We start from the raw sequence: 22,542 nt of genomic DNA on the forward strand, positions 1-22,542 counted from the left end.
ATCTTCCCGGACCAGAAACGGTGGGCAACGGTAGCTGGATGGATGCCAACGGAGGGAAAGCATCGTGCCCTCCGCGACGCCGGCCCTGCAGGGCTTCCTGCTACCTTCCGGCTCTCCTTCCCACGCCGGCCTGGTTCTAGAACCCAAGTGGTTGAGTCCGGGCTAACCCCACCCCCTCCCGCCCGCTCCTCCTCTCCCCGCCCCCCTCCTCCAGCCCCAGCCCCAGGCTCCCGCGCTGTCCCGGCAGTTGCATCCGGGCGGAGTTTGGAAAGGAAGAGAGCTCAGCAAGAGGAGGCGGGACCCGGGCGTGGTGGGCGTGGTGAAGAGGCGGGGCCACGGCCGACTGTGGCAGAAGCAGTTAGGAGAGAAGCGGGAACGACAGGAAGGCGGAGCCAGGACGAGGTGGGCGGGGGCACAGGGGCGTGACCATTAGGCGGAATTCGGGGCTTGGCGGGGAGGGGCGTGGCCTAGCCGGGGTGGGTGGGGCTGGGGCGGGCCCTCCGCGGGGCGGGGTTCGTCCTGCGCTCGGGGCCGGGACACTCGGTCCTCCCGCCGGCTGCACAGCCGCACCGTCCGCCCGAGCCCGGGACGCAGCGCCCCGCGGAGGAGGGCGCCGGGACGCGACGATGGCTCCGCGGGGACTCCCGGGGTCCGCGGTCCTCGCCGCTGCCGTCTTCGTGGGAGACGCCGTGAGTTCGCCGCTGGTGGCCCCGGGTGAGTGCCGGAGCCCGGCAGGGGAAGTGCGGGGTTGGGAGGGTGGGCGACCCCGCGGCGCCCCGAGCCGCGTGCTGCGGGGCCCGGGGCACAGCTGCGGGATCCCGGCGCCGCACAGCTGGCCGTCCCGGGGTGGCCCGGGCGGGGTGCGGCGCGTTCCCGCCGGCCGGGCTCCCGCCCTCCCTCCCCCGGCCTCTCGGAGGACTGTCACCGCGGCCGCGAGCGGTTCCGGGGTCCGGAGCCCGGCCTGCTGCCGCCCTCCTCGGGGGCCCCTTGTGTCTTTCAAATACCTTTAAATCTGCAGCCGTTGGCACGACTTTCCCACGTTCTCGTTCATTGTGTGGGTGCATGGGTTCGGATTCCTCATGCCTTCCCTGGACCCTGGGTAACTGAGGCTCGGAAGCGGAGGAGGCTCAGTTGCAAACTTACCGCTCCTCCTTCTCGGTGCCAGTTCCTGGCATCGCAACAGGAACTTTCTGCGATCAGGCCCGGCCGGCACCGGCGGAGACCCCTGTGCGCCCGAGGATCCAACCACGGACTGACGTTCTCAATGGAGGTCTAACTTTGGCGGAATCCCGGTGTCGCACACTTGTTTTTCTATCGACACACACCGGGGATTTCTTACCATCATCTCCCCCTCTTAATTACCATCGCACAGCCGTACTTTGAAAAAAAAAAAAAAGACTCAAACCTCCGTAGCCATTTGGGGTTACCACAGGCTGAGTCTGACGTCAGCAAGCTCTTCCAAGTTTGCCTTTGGGGGTGGCTCTTTTTCAGGTCGAAATAATAAGCATCTGGAAACCTTCCCACAATGACTATCTGCTCCGTAAGAGTACATACACCGTCTTCTCCCCGGAGACATTGCCCCACACTTTGTGCATTTAAACTGATGGATCAGCTGGCTTTCACTTTTCCAACAGAACCCAGAGCAGTTTGGGAAAGGAACGAGATGGAGATGCATCTCCTGAGTCTTTATTAACAGATCTGTATTTCCTTCAGCCATCTCCCCCGGGGGAAATGGTAGCTGGTGACTTGTTTTATTGGATGGGAAATTTTGGTGTTCATCTTGTGTTTCGTTGGTGGGACATACAGGTACCTAATGAGGGTCAGATCAGATTTGAGGTTGTACAGAATTTAGCCAGGCTGAGTTGTTCCAGAATTTGGAAAAGTAGTTTAACCTAGGAGTGAAATTGTTAAGAATGCAGCATATGATGCATGTAATCATTCATCAGCTGGAGAAACTCATCCATGGAATTGGTTTGCATTTTGATGCCTCTCTGAGCTACATCCAGACCTCAGGACAGCTGTGTGACTCAAGAACGCCCTTATCTAATTGTGAAGTAACCTCTCCCAGGAGAGTTAATGCTTTAGAAGAATGAGGAAAAGGGCAGGTTGTAGAGTATGAGTTTATCAGTGAGTTTTGAGGCCTTACTCAAAAGAAGATATCTCCTGAGTAGCCATCATCGAATCTGCTCAGAATTAAAGATGGGAAATAGGAAGAGATGAGAAGTCATATGGAGAGCCTGCTGGTCATCTCTGGCTTCTGGTTGACTACATGTATTTCTAAACTTTTTCTCTGTGACTCTATAAAGTATTTTATTTTTCACTGGAGCAACTGGAGCCCAACTTTATATAAGTATTTTATCAGTCAGCATTAAATCAGAGATGGATCACTAGAAGTAGTATGAATGTGTGTGTGTGTGTGCGCACACGCACGTGTGCACCTTTCTTTGTATCTTTAATACACAGTAAACACATAATACAACCTGCTTTGAGTCTGCAGTTCATTTTCTTTCTGCTGTACTCTGTTGTTTTCTAGAGAAAATAGAATATAAGTTGGCCTAACAGTCTCACTGAGATTTTAAAATTAAGATACAAAAAAATTGTAAACATATGTGTATTAGAAATTGTGAAGAGGAGGAAAAAAAAAAAAAGAAAAGACAGCTTCACAGTGGGCAGCTGTAGTTAGTATCTATTATTTCCTGCTTTTAAGAGTCTCCTGAAACTTCTGTCTCTTTGTAGCAGCATTGGAAACTAGACACCACAAGTACCAGAAGGGATGATTTTCCACTTCTTGGCTTATTTATGTCTTTATGTTCTCTTGTTACTCGATTCTGGGCCTATTCGTGTTTCTGTTCTTCTACTAGACAGTAGATCTAGCCTTGAAGGAGTGGGTGGGAAAGGTCCTGGGTTCTATGGGCTTCTGTCCAGCCTCCTGACTACTCATTTAGATACTAAAGATAAGTTTTTATTAAACTCTTGAGTTTCTTTTTGCAAGGTAGCAGCCCAGGTAACTGCATCTAGTGGTTATTGAGTGCAATGTTTGAAAACAAAAAATTGTCAGAGCTTAGGATTCCAATATCAAATTTAATTTAAAAGGATGGTGAAAAATTTGAGAAGTGTCTGCCATTTCTTCCCTGTCCTTGAAATTCTGATCTTCTGTATTCACCACACAGAAAAAGATAAGACAGGAATTAAGAAAAGTATTTGGGAGTTTGAAAAGTTGGATTTGAATGAGAGAGAACCCAGTTCAGGTGAGCAATGATCACTGTCATTTTTTTTTTTTTTTTGAGACAAGGTTTTGCTTTGTAGCTAATGCTGGCCTGCAACTCATGATCTATTTGCTTTAGCCTCCCCCCATAGTAGGCTTTACAGATTTGTACAACCATAGCTACACCCAGCTTCCTTGTTACTTTTTAATGAATTGTCTCTGATGTTGAGGTCTGCTTACATATTGGGACAATTAATGATATATTACATATTGGGACAATTAATGATATATAGTAATTAATTTGATACGGCTTGTATAGACTAACATTAGAAATCTGAGTGAATTTCCTTGAAATAATTCAGTGTTTATTATTACTTGTGTGTGATAGGCATTGGTGTAAGTACTTAGATCATTTAATTCTTGAACAGCCTGTAAGTTATATAATTTTATTTTCATGTTTATGGGTGAAGAAATTGAGTCTCTGAGAAAGTTGAAAGTTACTCTAAGCTGGGTTTTGACATAGATTTAGATCTGTTCATTTCTGAAGCCTACTTTTATGATTACTGAATGCTTTTGTTTTTCTAAGTAAGAAAATTCTTGTTATCCTGAGATATTTATAAAGAATCATCAAAGGTCTGGGAAGGTGGCTCAGTGGTAGAGCGCTTGCCTTGCATGCATGAGGCCCTGGGTTCGATTCCTCAGCACCACATAAGCAAAAAGAAAAAAGCCAGAAGTGGTGTTGTGGCTCAAGTGGTAGAGCACCTAGCCTTGAGCTGAAGAGCTGAGGGACAGCGCCCAGGCCCAGAGTTCAGGCCCCACAACTGGACACCCCCCTCCCCCCCCCCAAGTAACAGCATCCCTTGAATCAGAGCCTGGGCTTGAGTCACAAGCCAAAGAGAGACCCAACCACTTATAGTTGGTTGGATCTGGTGAGCTATCAAAATGTCTGCCTGCATTTCCTTACCTGTGACATGGGCAGTGTGCCAACTGGTATTGCTATCTGCTAGGGAGGATATTGCTGAAGAGTCTTGGCAAATGGCAAGGTGACATGACTTTTACCCTTTGCAACTTTTTTAAAAAAATGGTACTTGAACCATGCCTCCATACCTCCAGCCCTTCATTTTGCTGGTTGTTTTGGAGATTGAGTCCAGGGAACTCGATGCTTGGGCCAGCCTTGAATCATGACCCTATACAGACCTCAGTCTCCTGAGTAGGATTATATGTGCCTCTTTAAAAAAAAAAATTGTATTCCTTCCACTAAATGTCCTAGAGGCTTGATTTATATTATTATGTCAATTAAAGTTCATAATAAGTGTAGGTACATAGACTATATGGTTTTCATTCTGAAGTTGTTGATGCTTTGCAGTGACTCAGGATAAGTTGCTTAAAAGCCCAGGATGACCCCTGAGAGCTTACTGCTACTGTCTAGGAGTTTAGTGAGAACCCTCCTTCCTAGTCTCTCAGCTAAAATGAAGCACAGTAGGTACTTGTGGATAATCTCCCCAAATATTTAGAGTTTGTGTGGAAAGGGGGAAAGGATCACACCCCCACTGTTCGCATATTATGTTTGTCTTTTACTCTTGAAGCCATTGATGCCTCCCTGTAGATCTTATTCCCGTGTATGTTCTCACTTTTTTATGTTCTCTTATTTTTCCTGAAAAACATTTAATAATTAGTTAGACAATAATTGGTACCTTGATTATTTTTGGTTTTGTTTTAAAACATATGTCTTTCATCTTTTCCAGAGAATTCCCCTAGTACAAAATGCTCTGAAAACTGATATTTTTATAGTTTTTTTTTTTTTTTTAATGGTGTTGGTCCTGGGGTTTGAACTCAGAGCCTGTATATTGTTGCTGAGCTGTTTTGCTCAAGGCTAATGCTCTACCACTTGAGCCATAGCTCTGCTTATGGCTTTTGTTTTGGTGGTTAATTGGAGATCAGAGTCTCACAGACTTGCCTGTCTGGTCTGGCTTTGAACCATGATCCTCAGATATCAGCTTCTTGAGTAGCTAGGATTATAGTCATGAGCGTAAGCTTCGTAGGCTTTTGATTGCGCTGTGGGTAGTAAACCTCACTGGAAGCAAGGGGAAATTCATGGTATATGCTTCTGTCACTTAGATTGACTCTTCCTGGGAGTTGCTATGGTGATAATCACAAGTTGCTGTGTGTGAAGAGGTTTCTGAGTGTGACAATGTGTGTTCAATGTACTTCTTGTTACCTTTCTAGAGTCACAAAGCCTGAATTTCAAAACACAGCTTCCTTAATTTATCAGCTCCCATCTGTTGGGATCCAAATGCAGATATCCAAATATCCTATGGAGAAACAGCAAAAACGTCATAGAAATTTAAGAGCTAGCACAAAAATCCAGTGAAGGATTTTGTTAAATAGCAAATTTCCCTCTGAAGAGAGTAACTTCTCAAATGTGTGGCACCAAAGGGCAGACCAGGGCTTTGTTTATTCTGGTGGCTTCATGGATGCGTGCCCACTGTAATGGGACCTCGAAGGTAGATGGACAGGTTGAGCTGAAGATCTCTGCTTTCCTCTTTCAGGTATTGACACAGTTTTCTTTGTAAGAGAAAGAAATTAAATCCATCAAGGGACTTTTGGGAGTTGGGATGGGTAGAGGGTGGTGGCTAACTCAGGCAACCTGAGTTCTTATGACCAAGAACTTCCTTTTGCCAAACTGGTTTTCTGGTCTGTGTCCCAGGGTCCCACAGAGGGACAGTGCCACAGCCTGGGCCTGTCCTGTTGGCTGTTCCAGCTGCCAGCGCTCCCCACTCCTTCCCTCATGTCTTATTTGCATACTCCTTTGTATAACTACATCCCAGCTTCTAAGAAGTGTGCTATTGTACAGAGAAACAATTTGAATCCCTTTTAAACCTGTATTTGGAGAATATTTGGATAGTCTATATCATGAGGTTATTCATGAGGGCTTGGCACAATAGTCCACAGGAAGTGCTAAAAACATTATTTGTCTTTAACCTAACACAGCTAAAGGATGACACACGTTTTATGCATGCATGTATGTATGTATATTTATTTTTTAAGCTGGTTTTGGGGCTTGAACTCAGGCCTGGGCATGGTCCCTGATCTTTTATGCTCAAGGCTAGCACACTACCACAGCTATATTTCTTGCCTTTTGGTGGTTAATTGGAGGTAAGAGGGCTTTCTTGTCCTGGCTGGCTTCTAACGGTGATCCTCAGATTTAGCCTTCTAAGTAGGATTACAAGTAGGAGCCCCTGGTGTCTGCCTTTTTATTTAATCATTAAGTAGTTGTACAGTGGGGTTTCAATTGAGCATATCAGTTTAATGCATCTTGATCAATGTCACCTTTCCATATTCTCCCCCATCTGTCCCAATCCCACCAATTCCTCCAAGTGATACAACGTTCTTAATCACTCCAGAATTTTACTTTTTTTCTTTTTTCTTTTTGGTCGGTTGTGGGGCTTGAACTCTGGGCCTGGGCACTGTCCCTCAGCTCTTCAGCTCAAGGTGAGCACTCTTCTGCTTGAGCCACAGTGCCACTTCCGGTTTTTGAGTGGTTTATTGGAGATAAGAGTCTCAAGGACTTTCCTTGCCCAAGCTGGCTTTGAACCTCGATCCTCAGATCTCAGTCTCCTCAGTAGCTAGGATTACAGGCGTGAGCCACCGGCCAGGCTTTACTTTTTTTCTTATTGTCTGCCATTCCCAGGCATCCCCAATGACTTGGTAACGTGTATGTCTTGTTCACTGTTGGAGACTCAAGACCCAAAATAGATATTTAGAACTGTGAAGGAAGGAAGAAAGCCAGAGCTAGTTTCCAGAGTTCTAACTCTTGGCTTCAGGTTTTTTTCTTTATACCTTTCTAAAATTCATGTTGGCACAATTAGCTCAGTCTTAGCAGGAAGTCTTCCGCCTCTTCCCCAGGCTTGGTGAAATGCTGGGTTGCCTGTGTCTGTTTGCCTCTCTGGACCAAATGCCCCAGAGGTGGAAATACCTGGTCATCTAAGAGAGAGAGAATGGTAACTAGTAGCAACCATGTTCATTGCAAAAGTTTTCTAAACCCAAATCTATTCAGTGTTCTTTTCAAAGACAAATTGAGTTGTGTTCTACAGCCAATTCAGGGCATCTGAATTGTGTGCCATATTTCTAATTTCATAGTACTGTGTACCGTTCATGACTATTTGTTTACCCTGATTTCTGTTATAAGAAAGTACATGAGACTGGATAGTTTAAAAAATTTATAAAGAAAGCTGGGCACCATTGGCTCATGCCCATAATCCTAACTATTCAGGAGGCTGACATCTGAGGATCGCAGTTCAAAGCCACCCCGGGCAGAAAAGTTCACATGAGACTCTTATTTCCAATTAACTACTAGAAAACAAGGTAGCACTGTGGCTTAAAGTGGTAGAGCACTAGCCTTGATTGAAAGGGCTCAGGGATAGTGCCTAGGTCTTAAGTTCAAGCCCCATGACAGACCAAAAAAAAAAAAAAATAGCTATTTTACTCATGGTTTGGTGCTTATAAAGTTACTACTGTCGTTCTGAGAAACACCCTCAGGACCTCTTATAATCCTAATTAGCTTCCAAAGGCCCCACCTCCAGACATCATTAGCATATCAATTAGGGATTAACTTTCTAACTTTTGGTGCGGGACATAAACAGTTGGAACAGGATAACATTTATTTTTGTCATTGGGGAAAATATTAACAAACTGTCATGCTATAAACTGAGGATGAACTGATGTGAACGGAGTAGTTTGAATCTCTGCCTTTGGATGGAGCTCACAGCGACCTAATAGGCAAATCATTATTAGCACTCTGAGGTATATTAAGGACAAGGAAAGCCTGGCATGTGGCCAGAGTACCAGTGCTGAGCTGGGAGTGGGCCATGGGTGGAGAAATGGGGCTCGTACAGTTGGGCAAGTTTGGAGGAAATGAGGTTTTAAAATGACACCTGTTAAACTGTGGGCATTAGCTAGGCCAGTGGACCACTAGTGGTCACCCAGGAGAGGAGTTGTTGTGAGTTAGATATGGTTTGAATATGGCCCCCAAGCGTTCAGGTTGAAATTTACTCCCCATTGTAAGACATGTTCATATGGTATTTAGAAGTGATCTTTCAGTAGATAAACTCATTAAGACTGGAGCCCTCATGGCTGAATGGAAAAGAGGAAGACACCAGAGATCTTGTACACCCACACCCACATGCACTAGCTTGTGTGCCCTCCTGCCCTTTGCCCTGTGATGCCCTGCGCTCAGTGCTTGGGACTCTGTCTGCAGGAAGGCAATCACCATATGAACTGGTCACTCAGCCTGGCACCAATGTGGCTCAAGTGATAGAGCATTAGCCTTGAGCAAAAGAAGTTGAGGGACAGCGCTCAGGCCCAGAGTTCAAGTCTCAGGATCAGCAAAAGAAAAGTCACTCTGTGTGAAGGTACCTTATTGGCAACATAGTAAACAAAGTTGCAGCAGTGGTCTGCCAACTGGGAAGGGAGAAGTGGCTTCTCTCTCATTTCCTAGTGATGTTGGCTGAGTGCTACATAACAGCGGAAGAGTGGAGAGAGAAAAGGTAGAACAAGTGTGGTGGGCTGTGCCCCTCTTCAAATGGAACTCCTGTGCTACCTGTGAGGAAATATTATTAAAGAAAGATTTCGAGTACCAGGAGTATGAATTAGGAAAAGATCAGGAAGACAAAAAAACCCACAGGCCAACACGTTTATTGAACTCAAACTGAGAAGGGCAACCAAATCTTCAGCCTGGCTGGAGAAGAAATGGTGCAATTCCCTTACTACTAAGGTCTCTTTTTACTAGGCAGAGAGACCAAGAAAGAGGGAGGAGGGGGAAGGAGAGAGAGAGAGAGAGAGAGAGAGAGAGAGAGAGAGAGAGAGAGAGAGAGAGAGAGAGAGAGAGAGAGAGAGAGAGAGAGAGAGAGAGAGGTCAGGCAGGGCAGGTCGAGGGTAGTTTGTCAGGGGAGGAAGGATGGGAACAGGAAGGGGCTCTTTGTGCAAAGATGGAATCTTGTCTTGAGTTACAGGAAAGCTTTTTCTTTTAAAAAACTTTTTCTTTTAAAAAAATTTGACAGCCTCTGTTTTTAGCAGACATGTCAATAAACACTATGGCCCTGGATTCACAGGTTATCTCATTTACAGCTGTTGGATATGTTTGGGGAGGGGAAAGAGGAGAGGAGATGATTCAGACAGTTCTGCCACAAGGACAGTTCTAAGATCTGGCCATCAGGGTGAGTGTTGAAGTCCTTTTTTCCATCACTACCCATATCCTGCTGACATCCTTCATGCTGACATCAGGGCCCATTTCTTCTTTTCTACTGGTCTGGACTGCAGCCTTGCCTTCTGTGTAGGGACAGGGAAGGCAGAAGTGCTCCTTACTTCTCCTTTATGTTATCTGGCCCTCAGGTTTATGGCTCAGTTGTGTATATTGTGTTTGTACTTGTTGAACCAACAAGACGTGAGATATAATCATGCTGATTGATTGCTTGATCAGATTTAATTCTTGCAATCATGAGGAAACCGGCTTCCCACGAGGAACTAGTAAGATGAAGGAAGGAAGGCTTGTTGTGTGGGCCGCACAGGAGGGAGAGCTGGAGCTTCCTACCAAAGCTCTTTGCCCGCTGTGGTATGCTATGCCATGCCTCCTGGCACTGGTAGAGGAAAGTTGTGGTTCATTTGGTTTCCTTTCTCATTGTAGTTCCATCCACTTAAAGAGAAAACCAAAGCATCTTATGCCTGGAACACAGATTTGTGTTTTTTAGTATAAAACAAAGGATTATTCAAGAAATTCCTAGAAATTATCCACTTGCCTTTTGAGTAAATATTGGAAGGGAATGATTTAATTTACATGTGGTTAGATTTTAGAACACAAATTTTTCTTTTTGACAGGATTTCACTATGTAGCTCTGGCTAGCCTTAAATTCTAGATCTTCCTGCCAACCCATCCTTAGTGTTTAGAGATTACAGGCATGTCCACCATGCTTGGTTATAAATGATTTTTTAATAAAATTTTGACATGGCAGTCCTATAAAGGCAGTATCTTTAATTAATTCCAGAAAAGACACAGATTAGACAGCTTTGTCATCACTGCATCTTGAACCAGCTAGCTACGTTTATCTGAGCGGTTGAAGCTTTATAAAGAGCCTGCATCACGTGACAGGTAGGATTTAAAAACAAAGAATTCCTTGCAATACTGTTAACATGCAAGTCTCTTCTCCCACGCATGCACACTAACATTGTGGTTTTCTGGGATTCCTCTACTGGGAGGAGATTTGAAGAATTCACTAAGGGGTGGAAGTTTGAAGACCTCACTGGGCTTTCTGTCTCACGGTGTAACAGGGGAACATTAGTTTTCCCAGGGCTGTCACAGTTTTCATAGCAGTCATCACCAACACAATCCTGTGAATTATCCACAGTGTAAAAAATAGTAGCTGGAATTTTCTGGCACTGGCGAGGTAGCAAGGAGGCTAATGGCAGGTGTTCCTTGGTTTTCCTATGTGCATTTGTGCTACATGAGTGTGTATGGTCAGAATGCTCTCCCTGCATCCTCAGTTCCTGCCACTGAGTCTTCAGTTCTACCCTTCTCCTCTGTGAAGAAAGAAAAGAACCACCAGAAGAAAAGCTGGGGCCTTGGACAGGGCCTGAAGCTAGATATCAGAGCCAAGAAGCTGGACTCTGAGGTGGGGAATTTCACATGTGCATTCTCACAAGTCAGTGTGTTTTAGTGCTCTTTGGGGGGGGGTGGGGGGGAACTTAAATGTTTTCCTTAACACACAACATGAATTTTAATTTAAAAATGAGATTTTTTCCTTACTTGAGTACTGTTGAGTGTTGTGTAAGCATGTTGGATGAGCAAATAACTTGCTGGACAGGCTTGTTGGTAGCAGACAGCTAAGCTATGGACACAGGAGAATAGGTTTGATACACCCGATTTTTTTAATCACTGATCCCAAGGATGGAGAGTAAATAAGAGCCCAAAGTTTGGCATTTACGGGATCCTTTTATTTGTTTAAGTTTTAAATTGTTATTATAAAGGTGATATACAGAGGAGTTACAGTTACCTAAATGAGGTAGATTACTTTGGACAATGTCACCCTAAGTGACCCTTCAGTGAGGAGTATAGGGGACAGAATGATTGCATGAACGCACCTGGAAGGGAGGATCAGAAAAGTCAGTCTGGGTAATGGCAGAGGTTCTTCTGCAAATGTTACTTGAGAGGAAGTTCTGTGGGGGAGACTGAGGCTAGGGTTTTGGAGGGTAGGAAGTAGGGTGGTTGGGGGTCATGCTGAGGAGTAGAGGAAAAGGGAACTGGAGCACTGTCTCAGGCATTTTCCTGCGTTGGAAAGATGCAAGCACTGAGCTGTCCTAAACTTGAAATTGCGGCTAGGCCTCATACTGTCTGCAAGGCGTTTGAGCTGCTGTGTTCTTGTAGGGAGGAGGGTGCAAATAATACATGTTTTGTTCTTTATATCTCAGAGTTGCGAGGATCAAAGGAATAATATAGTCCTTGTAAGACAAATGTAACCTACATAGCAGAATGGGTTTTATGCAATAGATAGAAACACTCTCAGCTTAAGGGAATGTTAATGATGAAGTAAATGCAGTATATCTTGATGTGGGAAAGCCAAGAAATGTTCATGCATGGTGAAGATAGATCAGCATGTATTTGTCTTCAGTTACAGTCGGCCCTTGGAAATGACACAAGTGAATGGGGCTACTGAATTCTTACCTACTAAAACATTTATTTTTCACAGGACTATTGAACATCTTCATCTTTTAACCCAGCCATTGGTCAATGCTACATTGTTTTGTTCTTCATCCAAGTCTGGAGAGCTGTCAGTGTTGGGGCAAGGTCTTTAAATAAATATTTGAGATAAGCCTGGGAATAATTGATTTATGAACGCCTGTTTGGCTACGGGCTCCTTTACTTCCTGCAGATCTATTTCTCAATCTGTATCCTCTAATGTGATCTAACATTTGAAGAGAGGAAAAAAGATCCAGTGTGAAAGTAATGGGCTCCCTATATGGGGCATGCTTATTGTGGAGCAGGGGCCACGTAGGTAATAGAAGCCATATATCTTGGCTTCTAGAAAAGGGATAAGAATGGAAGAACACTTGAGGAGGGAAGGGAATTCTTCTGTTGGACTGTATGGTAGAACAGTTGAAATGTTTTACCCAGGCTGATTAGTGCTGTTCCTTGAAATCTTAGTGGCTTTGAGTCAGTGTGTATAATAAAATGCATACGTATTTTGTCTCTGGCTCAGATTTCTGGCATGGAACTCCTAAAATGCTTGGAATTTATTAAGGGTTGGACTTAGCGTCTTTTTCCTTCGTGTAATGAGCTCCTGTGGACTATACTTGGGTTTTTGATAGCGAGGTGACTCTTGGTGGGGCCTTCAAGAGCTTCAAGATGGAGCTGGTTGCTGGAGTCACCAGCCTTGTGATTAGAAGGTTAGAGCTGAGGCCCTCCCCTGACCTTTAGGGTTCAGTCCCCAATTATGTAACAGTCAGTTCTTCCCAGATAACAAAGTTCCCACAAAAGCCCTGACCAGGAAGCTAAGCTCTGTGCTGTATCCTCTGCCCTTTGCCCTACGTGTATTGTCTTTCATTTGTCTATCCTGAGCTGTATCCTTCATAACAAATCTGTAATAGTAAGTATAGTACTTTCCTCACATTTGTGAGTCAGTCTAGTTAATTATCAAGACTGAGTGTGTGTGTGTAAAGGGGTGGAATTGAAGGAAACCCTCACATTTGAAGTCCGCTGAGCAGAAGTACAGTTAGCTTGGAGACCCCCATTTGATGCTGAAGCTGGCATGTGAAGTAGGGGCCCTTCCTTGAGACTGAGCCCTACACTTGCAAGGTAGTGTGAACCCCAGGTTCTTAGAATCAGAATTAAGTTGAATGGTAGGGTATCCACAGGGGCTGGAGAACCAGGTGTTGGAAAGATGAAACAATTGAAATCTTTATTTATTGGGAAGAACTGATTCATAATATTAAAAAAAAATCTCTTTGAAATTGTACTTGTTTTCTGTTTAGAGGAAAGGTTCAATGGCATGTAAAAAAAGTTAATGGGAAAAGACAAAAAAATGAATGGGCTAGTGCTTAGTGTACGTGTTGTTTACACTGTGTTTTATAGGATAATAAAGTGGAAACATTGCCTAGGATGGTTTTCTTTGGTCCTTGTTTCCTGTGGTTGAGATCAAAGGTTTCATAGCATTGTCTGTGCCTTCAGCCCAGTAGAAATATAATCTGTGGGTATCCTAGGTTGTAGTTTTGGGCTGTCCCCTTACCAAGGAATTCAGAGTTCTAAACTGTAGCTACCTTTCTCGTATTAACATTGGTGTTTGGTGCACCATGTGAAATGGCCTATAATCAACTTGTTTTGACAGATGGTGACTGGTTTAGTGTGGCTTTGTCTAATAGGAATGAAGGGTCCTCACTGACTTCATTATCTGTAGTTAAAAAATACCCATCCATTCTGGCTATCACTAAGCTATGTTAGGAAATGCAAAAAAAAGTAGGAAAAACAAGTTCTACCAATGAAAGATAACTACTGACTATACTGGGAAGGTCCTTCCTTCCTTCTTTCCCTCCCTCCCTCTCTCCTTCCCTCCATCCCTCCTTCCTTCCATCCCTCCTTCCCTCCTTCCCTCCTTCACCTTGTCCTGGGGCTTGAACTCAGGGCCTGGGCATTGCCCCTGAGCTTCCTGTGCTCAAGGCTAGAGATCTACCACTTGAACCACAGTGTCACTTCTGGATTTTTCTGTTTATGTGGTACTGAGGAATTTAACCCAGAGCTTCATGCATGCTAAATAAGCACTCTACCACTAAGCCATATTCCCAGCCCCAAGGAAAGTGTTTTCTGACAGGCTAGTTTTTATCTATGCATTGTCTCTTGCTTTAAAAGAAAAAAAAATAAAAGAGAAAATATGGAAAATACCAAGATACAAAACACTAAAAAGAACTGAAAATCCCTCCTCAGAGGTAACCAAGTATTGAGTGTTTGGCATATCTTTTTCCTTTCCCAATATAAGCTGAAATTATAGTAGCGCTACCTACTCCTTTACAGTTTAACCCTTTCATTAACAATTGAGATCATTTTGAACAAAGTGGGATAAGGCAAATCCAATCCCTTCTTAAAATTGTTTTCTTATTTAAGAATCAGGGAGAAGTTTAGGATTTCTGGGAAGTAATTAACAATGTCAACAGACTTATGTAGAGTGTTCAAATGTTGTTGCTTAAAATAACAATTTTTATTTTTTTTTCTTTTTTGAGATAAAGGCTCACCTGGCTACACTGTGGGCCTTGAACTCCTATATACTGCTACTTTTATCTCCTGAGGGCTGGAATTAGAGGTGTGTACCACCATTCCTGGCCTTATTTATTTTTATTAGCACTTGATATAAAAAATAGATGAATATGCTTGTAGAGAATGTAACAAATGTACTCTCTTTTCCAATAACTATATCACCAGGAAAAGCCATTATATCATTCTGGCTATATGACTGGATTTGATGAGTAATGATTTTCTATAGATTGTCAAGGCAAAACTTTTGCTTAAATACTTGAATATCCTGTTATCCAAAAAGGAGAAGAGTTACGGATAATCCCATTCTATGGAATTTTACTGAATGTCAAAACTGTTTACTCTCATACTTCAGAGCCCCAGATGCCTTGATTGAAATCTTATCTTTGTTATTCCCTAGCTGTGTGGCTTGGTTTAAGTTACTTGGCTTCTTGGTTTTCACATGCAAAATGGAGTTAAAAGTAATTGCATGTACCTCACAGAGTTGAATGAATTAATACTTAGACATTGTGTGTACCAATATGTAATACTATTCGGTGGTATTTTTTTCTGATTAGTACTGGGTTTCATACTAATGGCCTTCACATCTATTTCTCCCTCTTAAAACAAAAATCAACTTTTGTGCTGGGGAGTTTTCTAGTTCTTTTGGTTTACTCTTTCCTGTATTTGCCTTCCTGATAGGATCTGTATTTTTTTTCTTGGTCTCTCTTCTTTGTTTTTGTCCAGCAGTGGTGTCTTGAGGTTTCACATCAGGAAGCTCCCCCTTTCCCCTCCGGACAGAACCTGAATGCCCACACTCCATGGCTCTGCCCGCAAGCGCCACGTTACCATCATTCACCTGCTCTCCCAGTTCCCAGAGTCTAAGAAGCTGGGTCACGTGCCTGCTTTGTGGGAACACCGCTGGCCTGGCGGAACCTGTGACTAATTGGAAATCCCTCTGTCTAGGACTTTTGTAGCTTTCTGTTGAATCATTACCTGTTTTCTATTCCTGGAAGAGAAGGCTGGGCTGTGTGCGGGATGTGGGAACCTGCTTGTCTGTGCCGTGGCTGAGCAGTGCTGGTGTTTGTGCTGCAGTGCCCTCACCCACTGCTTGTGCCCCATACCCAGCACTGTCTCCTCTAGTCTGGCTTCATCTTTTCCTATAGGCTTTTTTTTTTTTCTTGGTTGTTTGTGGGGCTTGAACTTAGGGCCTGGGTACTGTCCCTGAGCCTCTTTGTGCTCAAGGCAAGTGCTCTACCAACTTGAGCCACAGCACCACTTCTGGCTTCTGAGTGGCTAATTGGGTGTAAGAGTCTCATGAGGACTTTTCTGCCTGATCTGGCTTTGAACTGCAACTCAGATCTCACCTTCCTGAGTGGCTAGGATTACAGGTGTGAGCCCGGCCTCTAGTACGGGCATTGTGAAGGTTGCTACACTGATTGTAGTGATCACTGTGATACTAATTAGTATCACAGCAGTGCCAGCAAACATCTATGGAGCATTCCTGAAAGCCCAAGTTAATCTCATTTCATACTGGACAACAATTCTGTTATTATCTGCACCCCATGATGAAGAAACTGAGTCACAAAAGTTTCATGACCTGCCAGGGGATGTCATAGCTGCTTGGTCTATTGAACACGGAGTACCAGGAGAAAGCTGCCTTCTGCTTTGATTCCTTGAACTTTGGAAACAGCTTTGGTTCAGAGTCTTGTGGTTCAAGTCTTCTCATTTCTAAGATGGGTTTAATAATAATATCTATCTCAGAATTGTGGAAATGAAAAACTAAGTAATGCAAGCCAAAACACCAAGCACCTAAGTTCGAAACCCAATAAAGTTTAGTTACTTTTTTTTTTTTTTGGGGTCCGGTCGTGGGGCCTGAACTCTGGGCCTGGGCACTGTCCCTTAGCTCTTCAGCTCAAGGCTAACGCTCTACCACTTGAGCCACAGTGCCACTTCCGGCTTTTTTTTTCTGCTTATGTGGTGCTGAGGAATTGAACCCAGGGCCTCATGCATGCAAGGCAAGCGCTCTACCACTGAGCCACCTTCCCAGCCCTTTAGTTACTCTTAACAGTTGATGATAGCATAGCCAAGCCTCTTGGAGGCTCAGAACATGGAAATCATAAACCTTAACACTCCACGAGGACCAGAGACACCTCCCACCCTGGGCCACTCTGCTTTTTTCTTTCCTGAAGCTCGTGGTCCACGGGTGCCCCAGGTTCTGCCTTGCTCCACTCCTTACTCCCCCTGCCCCTCCCCCTGTAGGTGGTTTCTATAGTTCTACTGTGCTCTGCACTGTGGGTGGAAATGCCTTGGCTGACTCCCTGACCCAGATAGAGCATCTTGTATCCAGAAACTGGGGATCCTGCTCTGTAAGAGTTGGTCCACTGCCTCACACTCTCCCCTCCCCCCTCCTGTAAGCTCAGAGCAGTCACTAATTCCCTTGGGAACCTCCCTGGCACCATTTCTGAGGTTCCTGCCGGACACAGGCCATCCGCCCTGTCCGCTGCTTCCTATTTGATGGTTTTGTTCTGGCACTTGGCTGCTTAGCCTTCCTTCCGCACTGGAAGTCATTTCTAAGCTAGTCCTTGCTTGGCCTCGAGCTAAGAATGTTACAGCCAATCAGTGAGGAATCGCAGTCCTCTGGAAAGTGGGCAGTGGCTTCTGGTGTAGTTACATCAGCTGGGATTTAGTGTTCCCACAGGGACCTGGCAGTTTCAAATGAGATGGAGTCCTGTGAAAATCAAGTAGAGAGCCAGTTCGCAAAGCTGGGGTTAGGAATGTGCTGCTATTTGTGGCCACCTTTTGCATCTGTGCAAACATTCTGTTGATTTAGCCCAGCACAGCATATGGCTACCCGCTGCATTTGCAGCAAGTGCTCTACCTCTTGATCAAGACTCTGGTCCTTTTGCTTTTTCAGATAGGGTCTCATGCTTTGCCTCGGCTGGCCTCAGACCGAGATTCTCTTCCTCTGCCTCTTGAGTAGCTAGAATTGCAGGTGTATGTATGCCACTTCATCTAGTGCTCATATACCTATTTTCTGAAAGGTGTCACCTGATGCTTTATAGTCACTCTTCTGTCATTTCCACAACATCTGTAAGGAAACTTCTCTCCTCATCCCATTTGCTCACAAGAAAAATGAGGCATTACCCCAGGGTGCAGTAATCCCTCGCAGGCCTTGGGACCCTGGGAGCCCACACTCTTATTAGCAGTGTTTGTAAGAGTAGAGGGGGGCCTTGGATTTTTATGGGTGGGTTCCTCCGGGTGTGGTGACAAGCCACATGCTTTGGCAGCATGGCTGGTGGCTTCCTGGCCTGTATCCCACCACAAAAAAACCTGGTGAGCTGACCTTGTCCCAGTCTGGGTGAGACCTGGTCAGATGAGCAGCTGTCATCTCTTGATTGCAAGCTATTGTTGGAGGTAGGCTGCATGATTCCAGGAGAGTCTGGAAGTTGAGTTACTTGTCTTTTCAGACACTGGGATCCCGGGGTTAATCCTTTCTCAGGCAATGGTTTAGGGTGACAGGTTTTCTTTGGCGGTCAGTTACTAAGTTCTTTTTCCTTCCAGATCACCCTTGTTTCTTCTGTTACCAGCCCGCTTGGTGCTTCCATGAGAAGACTCCAGCCAAGCAGAGACCGTGCCCCAAATCTTCCATTTAGGCAGTTGGATTGGAAATTGGAGCAGTTTTCCATTTACAAAGTTCACCAGTTTTCAGGGGTCCTTTAAGCCACCTGCAGCTGAAATTCACAGATTTAGGTGCTGCCTTTTCCTGGTTCTAAATTCTGGTTTAAATCATTTCCTCTTCCCTACGGTCTTGGCTGGTCCATTCATGTTTATTCAGCAAATTAATTGGGGTAGATTGTAAATTGCATAGGTTTTGCTAACCCGTACATTTGTCAGCTTTTATTTTGCTTTAAATGGAGTTATAAAGAATGGTTTTCCAGCAGATTTTAGCTTTGACCTGTGGACATAGAGTGGGCTTGTGTTCTTCTCTCTAGTAGTGAATGTTGAGTAGAGCTGGAAAAGGCCAGGGAGTTGGGGGATTCTGAGGCCCTTGAAGGACGTGAGCTGCGAAAGCAGCTTCTCAGCCATGCTTGGTGTGGGATGTCCGCTTACTGGCTGGGCTAGGTCTCTCTTTCTTTGTCAAGTCTGCTGGGTCTTTGTTGGGAAATCCTAGCTTTTGAAAAATACCATTTCCTGATAAGAAGAGAAGAATTGTTGTCAGAGCTGTTGAAGGGATCTTGGCTTTCATGGGCATAAGGCTGCTTGAGAGTGGTTACCCGGGCCTCCTTATCTGGCGTCTTTGGTTACAGTGATCCTCTTCCCCTTACTTAGCAGCCCTCAAGCTCCACCCACTGGACTTGAAGAATCTATTTCTGGGCCATTCTTTCTGAGCTCCTCTGTCCATTGGGATCAGTTGGAAATACAAATGGTTCTTAGAAACAAGTTAGGAATTGCTTTTGACTTTTTAGATGAACTTCCAGCCATTCCTCATACCTCTTCTCCACCTCCCTGCTGTTATCAGTCTTTTTTTTTTCCTTCCTGATTTTTATAATCTTCTTAGAAAGACCCATAAAGACATACATAGCCAACCCTCAGAATGCTGGGGATTACCAAAGCAAGCTAGACCAAGAAAAACCAAGGAGTTTTGATAGGCCTTGGCCTTTGTGAGACATTATCTATTTGTAAAAGTAGCCGGGGTGGGTCTAGGTGTCCTGGGTATGTGCAGAAGTCTCCAGGTGAGGTGATAGGCTTGCTCTTGGAGTCAACATCTTACTCATTACTATGCTATTTGGAACCCATATTTTTTTTTGGCGAGGGAAGGAGCTTATGGAGCTTAAATTCAAAGCTTGGGCTCTGTCCCTTAGCATTTTCACTTGAAACTGGGAAACTAACACTTGAGCCATAGCTCTACTTTTTTTTTTTTTTTTTCTGGTTAATTAAAGCTAAGAGTCTCAGGGACTTTCCTGTTTGGGCTGGCTTCAAACTGCAATCTTCAGATCTCAGCCTCTTGAGTAGCTAGGATTACAGGTGTGAGCCACCAGTAACTGGCTAGAACCATTTTTTTTTTTGGTAATTGGGAAGTCTTTGAACCAAGCTGTGAAGTGTGGGAGAACAGGCTAGCATTAGCATTCTAACAGAAGTGATGAAATATTGCTGAAAGGAAAATAGTGAAGATCTACCTGAAGCAGGCGTTGGCTGTTGGAGGGGCCTCGACCCTGAGGGTGAGGGGAAGCCTGCCTAGGCAGGCAGAGCCACTTCCTTACGAGTGATCTTGGGAACCTGATCTAACCTGTGCTAGTTTCCTGTGTATTCCCTGGTTTACTGTGACTACTCAGTTCCCAAGTTTAGTGTTGTAGTGCCCCCCCACCCCCCAGTTGTGACAGGAATTATTGGCAGTCATAGAGTGGTGTCATAACTACTGTGAGTCAACCTTGGCAGCCTTCTGGCACCATCTCGCCCTGAACAGTTCCCTTCTGTGCTTTAGCTCTTCCTGCCTTCCCTTCTGGTTTGGTTGTTTGTCCCTTGTCCTCTCTGGCTTTGCAGCCTGCATTGCACACCTTGAGTGGGCCCAGGACAGTTGGTGATTGCGGATCCACATCTTAGCTAGGTGCTGAGTACCAATTAGCAGGCTTTCGCTGGCCCCTCCCACCCCCTCAGTCTCTGCTGAGTCTGCTTTGTGGTCAACCTCCTCTTCTACGCTGGTCACCCCCGCATCTACCCATCTACCGATGTGGTTGCTTTGGATATAATAGAATCAAGGACATTAGCCACCTCTTCCCTCAGCTTCCTCTCAATGGGCTAATAAAAGATGCCTCAGGGGGAGGTAACTTCCTGTTTAAGTGTTTAATCTGTATCCTTCATATGGGAATTATCTCCTCAAGGTCATTGCTCCATAATCCTTCTCAGTCTTTTTTTTTTTTTTTCTGTCTGTTGTGGGGCTTGAACTCTGGGCCTAGGCACTGACCCTGAGGTCTTCAGCTCAAGGCAAATGCTTGAGCCACAGTGCCACTTCTGGTTTTCTGATGGTTAATTGGAGATAAGAGTCTCGTGGACTTTCCTGCCTGGGCTGGCTTTGAACCACGATCTTCAGATCTCAGCCTCTTGAGTAGCTAGGATCCTTCTCAGTCTTTGTTTTACTGCTTTTCTATGTCACAGTGCTAAACACTCCTTTGAGTATGTCGTTCAACAGTTCATGTGTGTTGGGAGATGAACCCTCCCCCCTGTGTGGCAGTGTTGGGAGGTGAGGCCTAATGAGAAGCGAGGGATCATGGAGCAGAGCCCTCAAGAGTGGCTCAGAGCCTTGATTGTGGAGTGAATTTGTGTCCTTGTGAATCTGGATTAGCCATGCCTAGCATGTAGGGTATTGATGATTGGTTATGGTTAGGAAATGTTATCCAGCTAGGCTATCCCAAATGTTTGTTCTCTCTGGCATGTGTCCACTTGCCTTTGTCTACCATGAATTGAAGCATCAGCAGGCCCTGGTATTGTCAACCTCAAGGACCCTGATCCAAAATAAACTTCTTTCCACATAAATTACCTAGTCTCAGGTCTGCTATTAAAGTAAAGAAGACAGTGTAAGAGAAACATTGTAGTCCTGTCCTCTGAAAACAACAAACTCCATTGGAAATGTTTTTCCTTTACCCAGAGCATCAGCTGTTCTACCCTCTTTGCTGGCACACACAGCTGTGGAGGGAGCCAGTTGTACGCACGCTCTCTGTTCCTCCTCTCAGCAAGTCTGCCTTCCATTTCACTGAAAAATTGTTGCACTGAAACCCATTAACCAGCACCTGTTTTTTTTTCTTCTACTTTATTCTATTTTTGTCCTCAATTTTATTTTGTTTTATTTTTAAGATTTTAAAAGAATGTTAAAGCTGGGGGCCAGTGGCTCCCGCCTATAATCCTAGCTACTCAGGAGGCTGAGATCTGAGGATTTCAGTTTGAAGCCAGCCTAGGCAGAAAAGTCCCTGGGAGACTCTTATCTCCAGTTAACCACTCAAAAACTCTTGTGGCTCAAAGTGCTAGAGCACTAGCCTTGAGCAAAAAGTGTCCAGGGACAGTGCTGAGTTCAAGCCCCATGACTAACAATAAACAAACAAAATAATTTTTATTTCCAGAAACTACAGAGAAATAGGGAATAAAATCCAACAAGGAAGAAGCTAAAATATATTCCAAGCTGTTCCTCCTCCTCCTCCTCCTCCTCCTCCTCCCCCTCTTCCTCCTCCTCCTCCTCCTCCTCCTCCTCCTCCTCCTCCTCCTCCTCCTCCTCTTCTTCTTCTTCAGAATGCTCACCGGAATTCTTCCTCTCCACACAGTTTTAATTGCACAATACAATATTACTTGATGTCCAGAATGTATTCTTCTTGTACAACTGAAACTTTATTATACTTTTTGAGCAACAACAGCTCTCTCACTCCCCACCAAACCCCAGCAAACACTGGTTTCTGAATCTGACCACAAGGGTCTCTCATTAGCCATGATTTTGGCTGGCTGTGGTTTTAGCTACCCATGTCAACTATTTTCTGAATATATGAAATGGAAAATTCTGGAAGCAAAAAATTTGTACAATTTAAATTGCACACGTTCCTGAGGCGTATGACAGAACCTGGACCCTTCCTGCTCTTTTCTGTTCCATCCAGAGTGCTACTGGGCATCAGTGCTCATGTTCTTGTAACCCTCAGTTTACCTTTGATGGCCCCTAGAGCAGGAAAAGTGGGGCTGGGATGTGTCAATGAGAAACTGGAAAGTACTTCTTCTAAGGGAAAAGATTAAAGATCAGCAAGATGTTGAGAAAGGGAACATTTTCTCACAGTATAGTGTTATGATTGGTTTATTTTATTACTAGCTATTTTTGTTTATCTCTTACTATGTCCAACTTGAAAATCAAACTTTATCATCAGTGTAGATGTAGGAGGAAACAGCACACAGAGGCATGGTACTGTCTGGTTTTAGGCATCCACTGGTGGTCTGGATTGAGGTTAAATCCTACTTTAGATGGTATATTTGTGTACACTACTTATGTATGCATAATCGACTCATGCCATCTTCTTATATAAAGTGATGCATTGTT

The 22,542-nt window shown here is 44.6% G+C and overlaps 1 protein-coding gene across 1 annotated transcript in view; it reads left to right on the plus strand.

Moving 5' to 3' along the window:
* Positions 1-517: 517 nt before the first annotated feature.
* Rell1 (RELT like 1) overlaps positions 518-22,542 on the plus strand; it is a 56,678-nt gene continuing 34,653 nt past the window's right edge. The window contains exon 1 of the mRNA XM_070013231.1: positions 518-714. Coding sequence (XP_069869332.1) covers positions 627-714 — 88 coding nt within the window. The 5' untranslated portion in view covers positions 518-626. The remainder of the gene's footprint in view (positions 715-22,542) is intronic.

The sequence above is a fragment of the Dipodomys merriami genome, unplaced genomic scaffold (assembly GCF_024711535.1).
Source record: "Dipodomys merriami isolate MVZ:Mamm:240054 unplaced genomic scaffold, mDipMer1.0.p SCAF_9, whole genome shotgun sequence".
NCBI lineage: Eukaryota > Metazoa > Chordata > Mammalia > Rodentia > Heteromyidae > Dipodomys > Dipodomys merriami.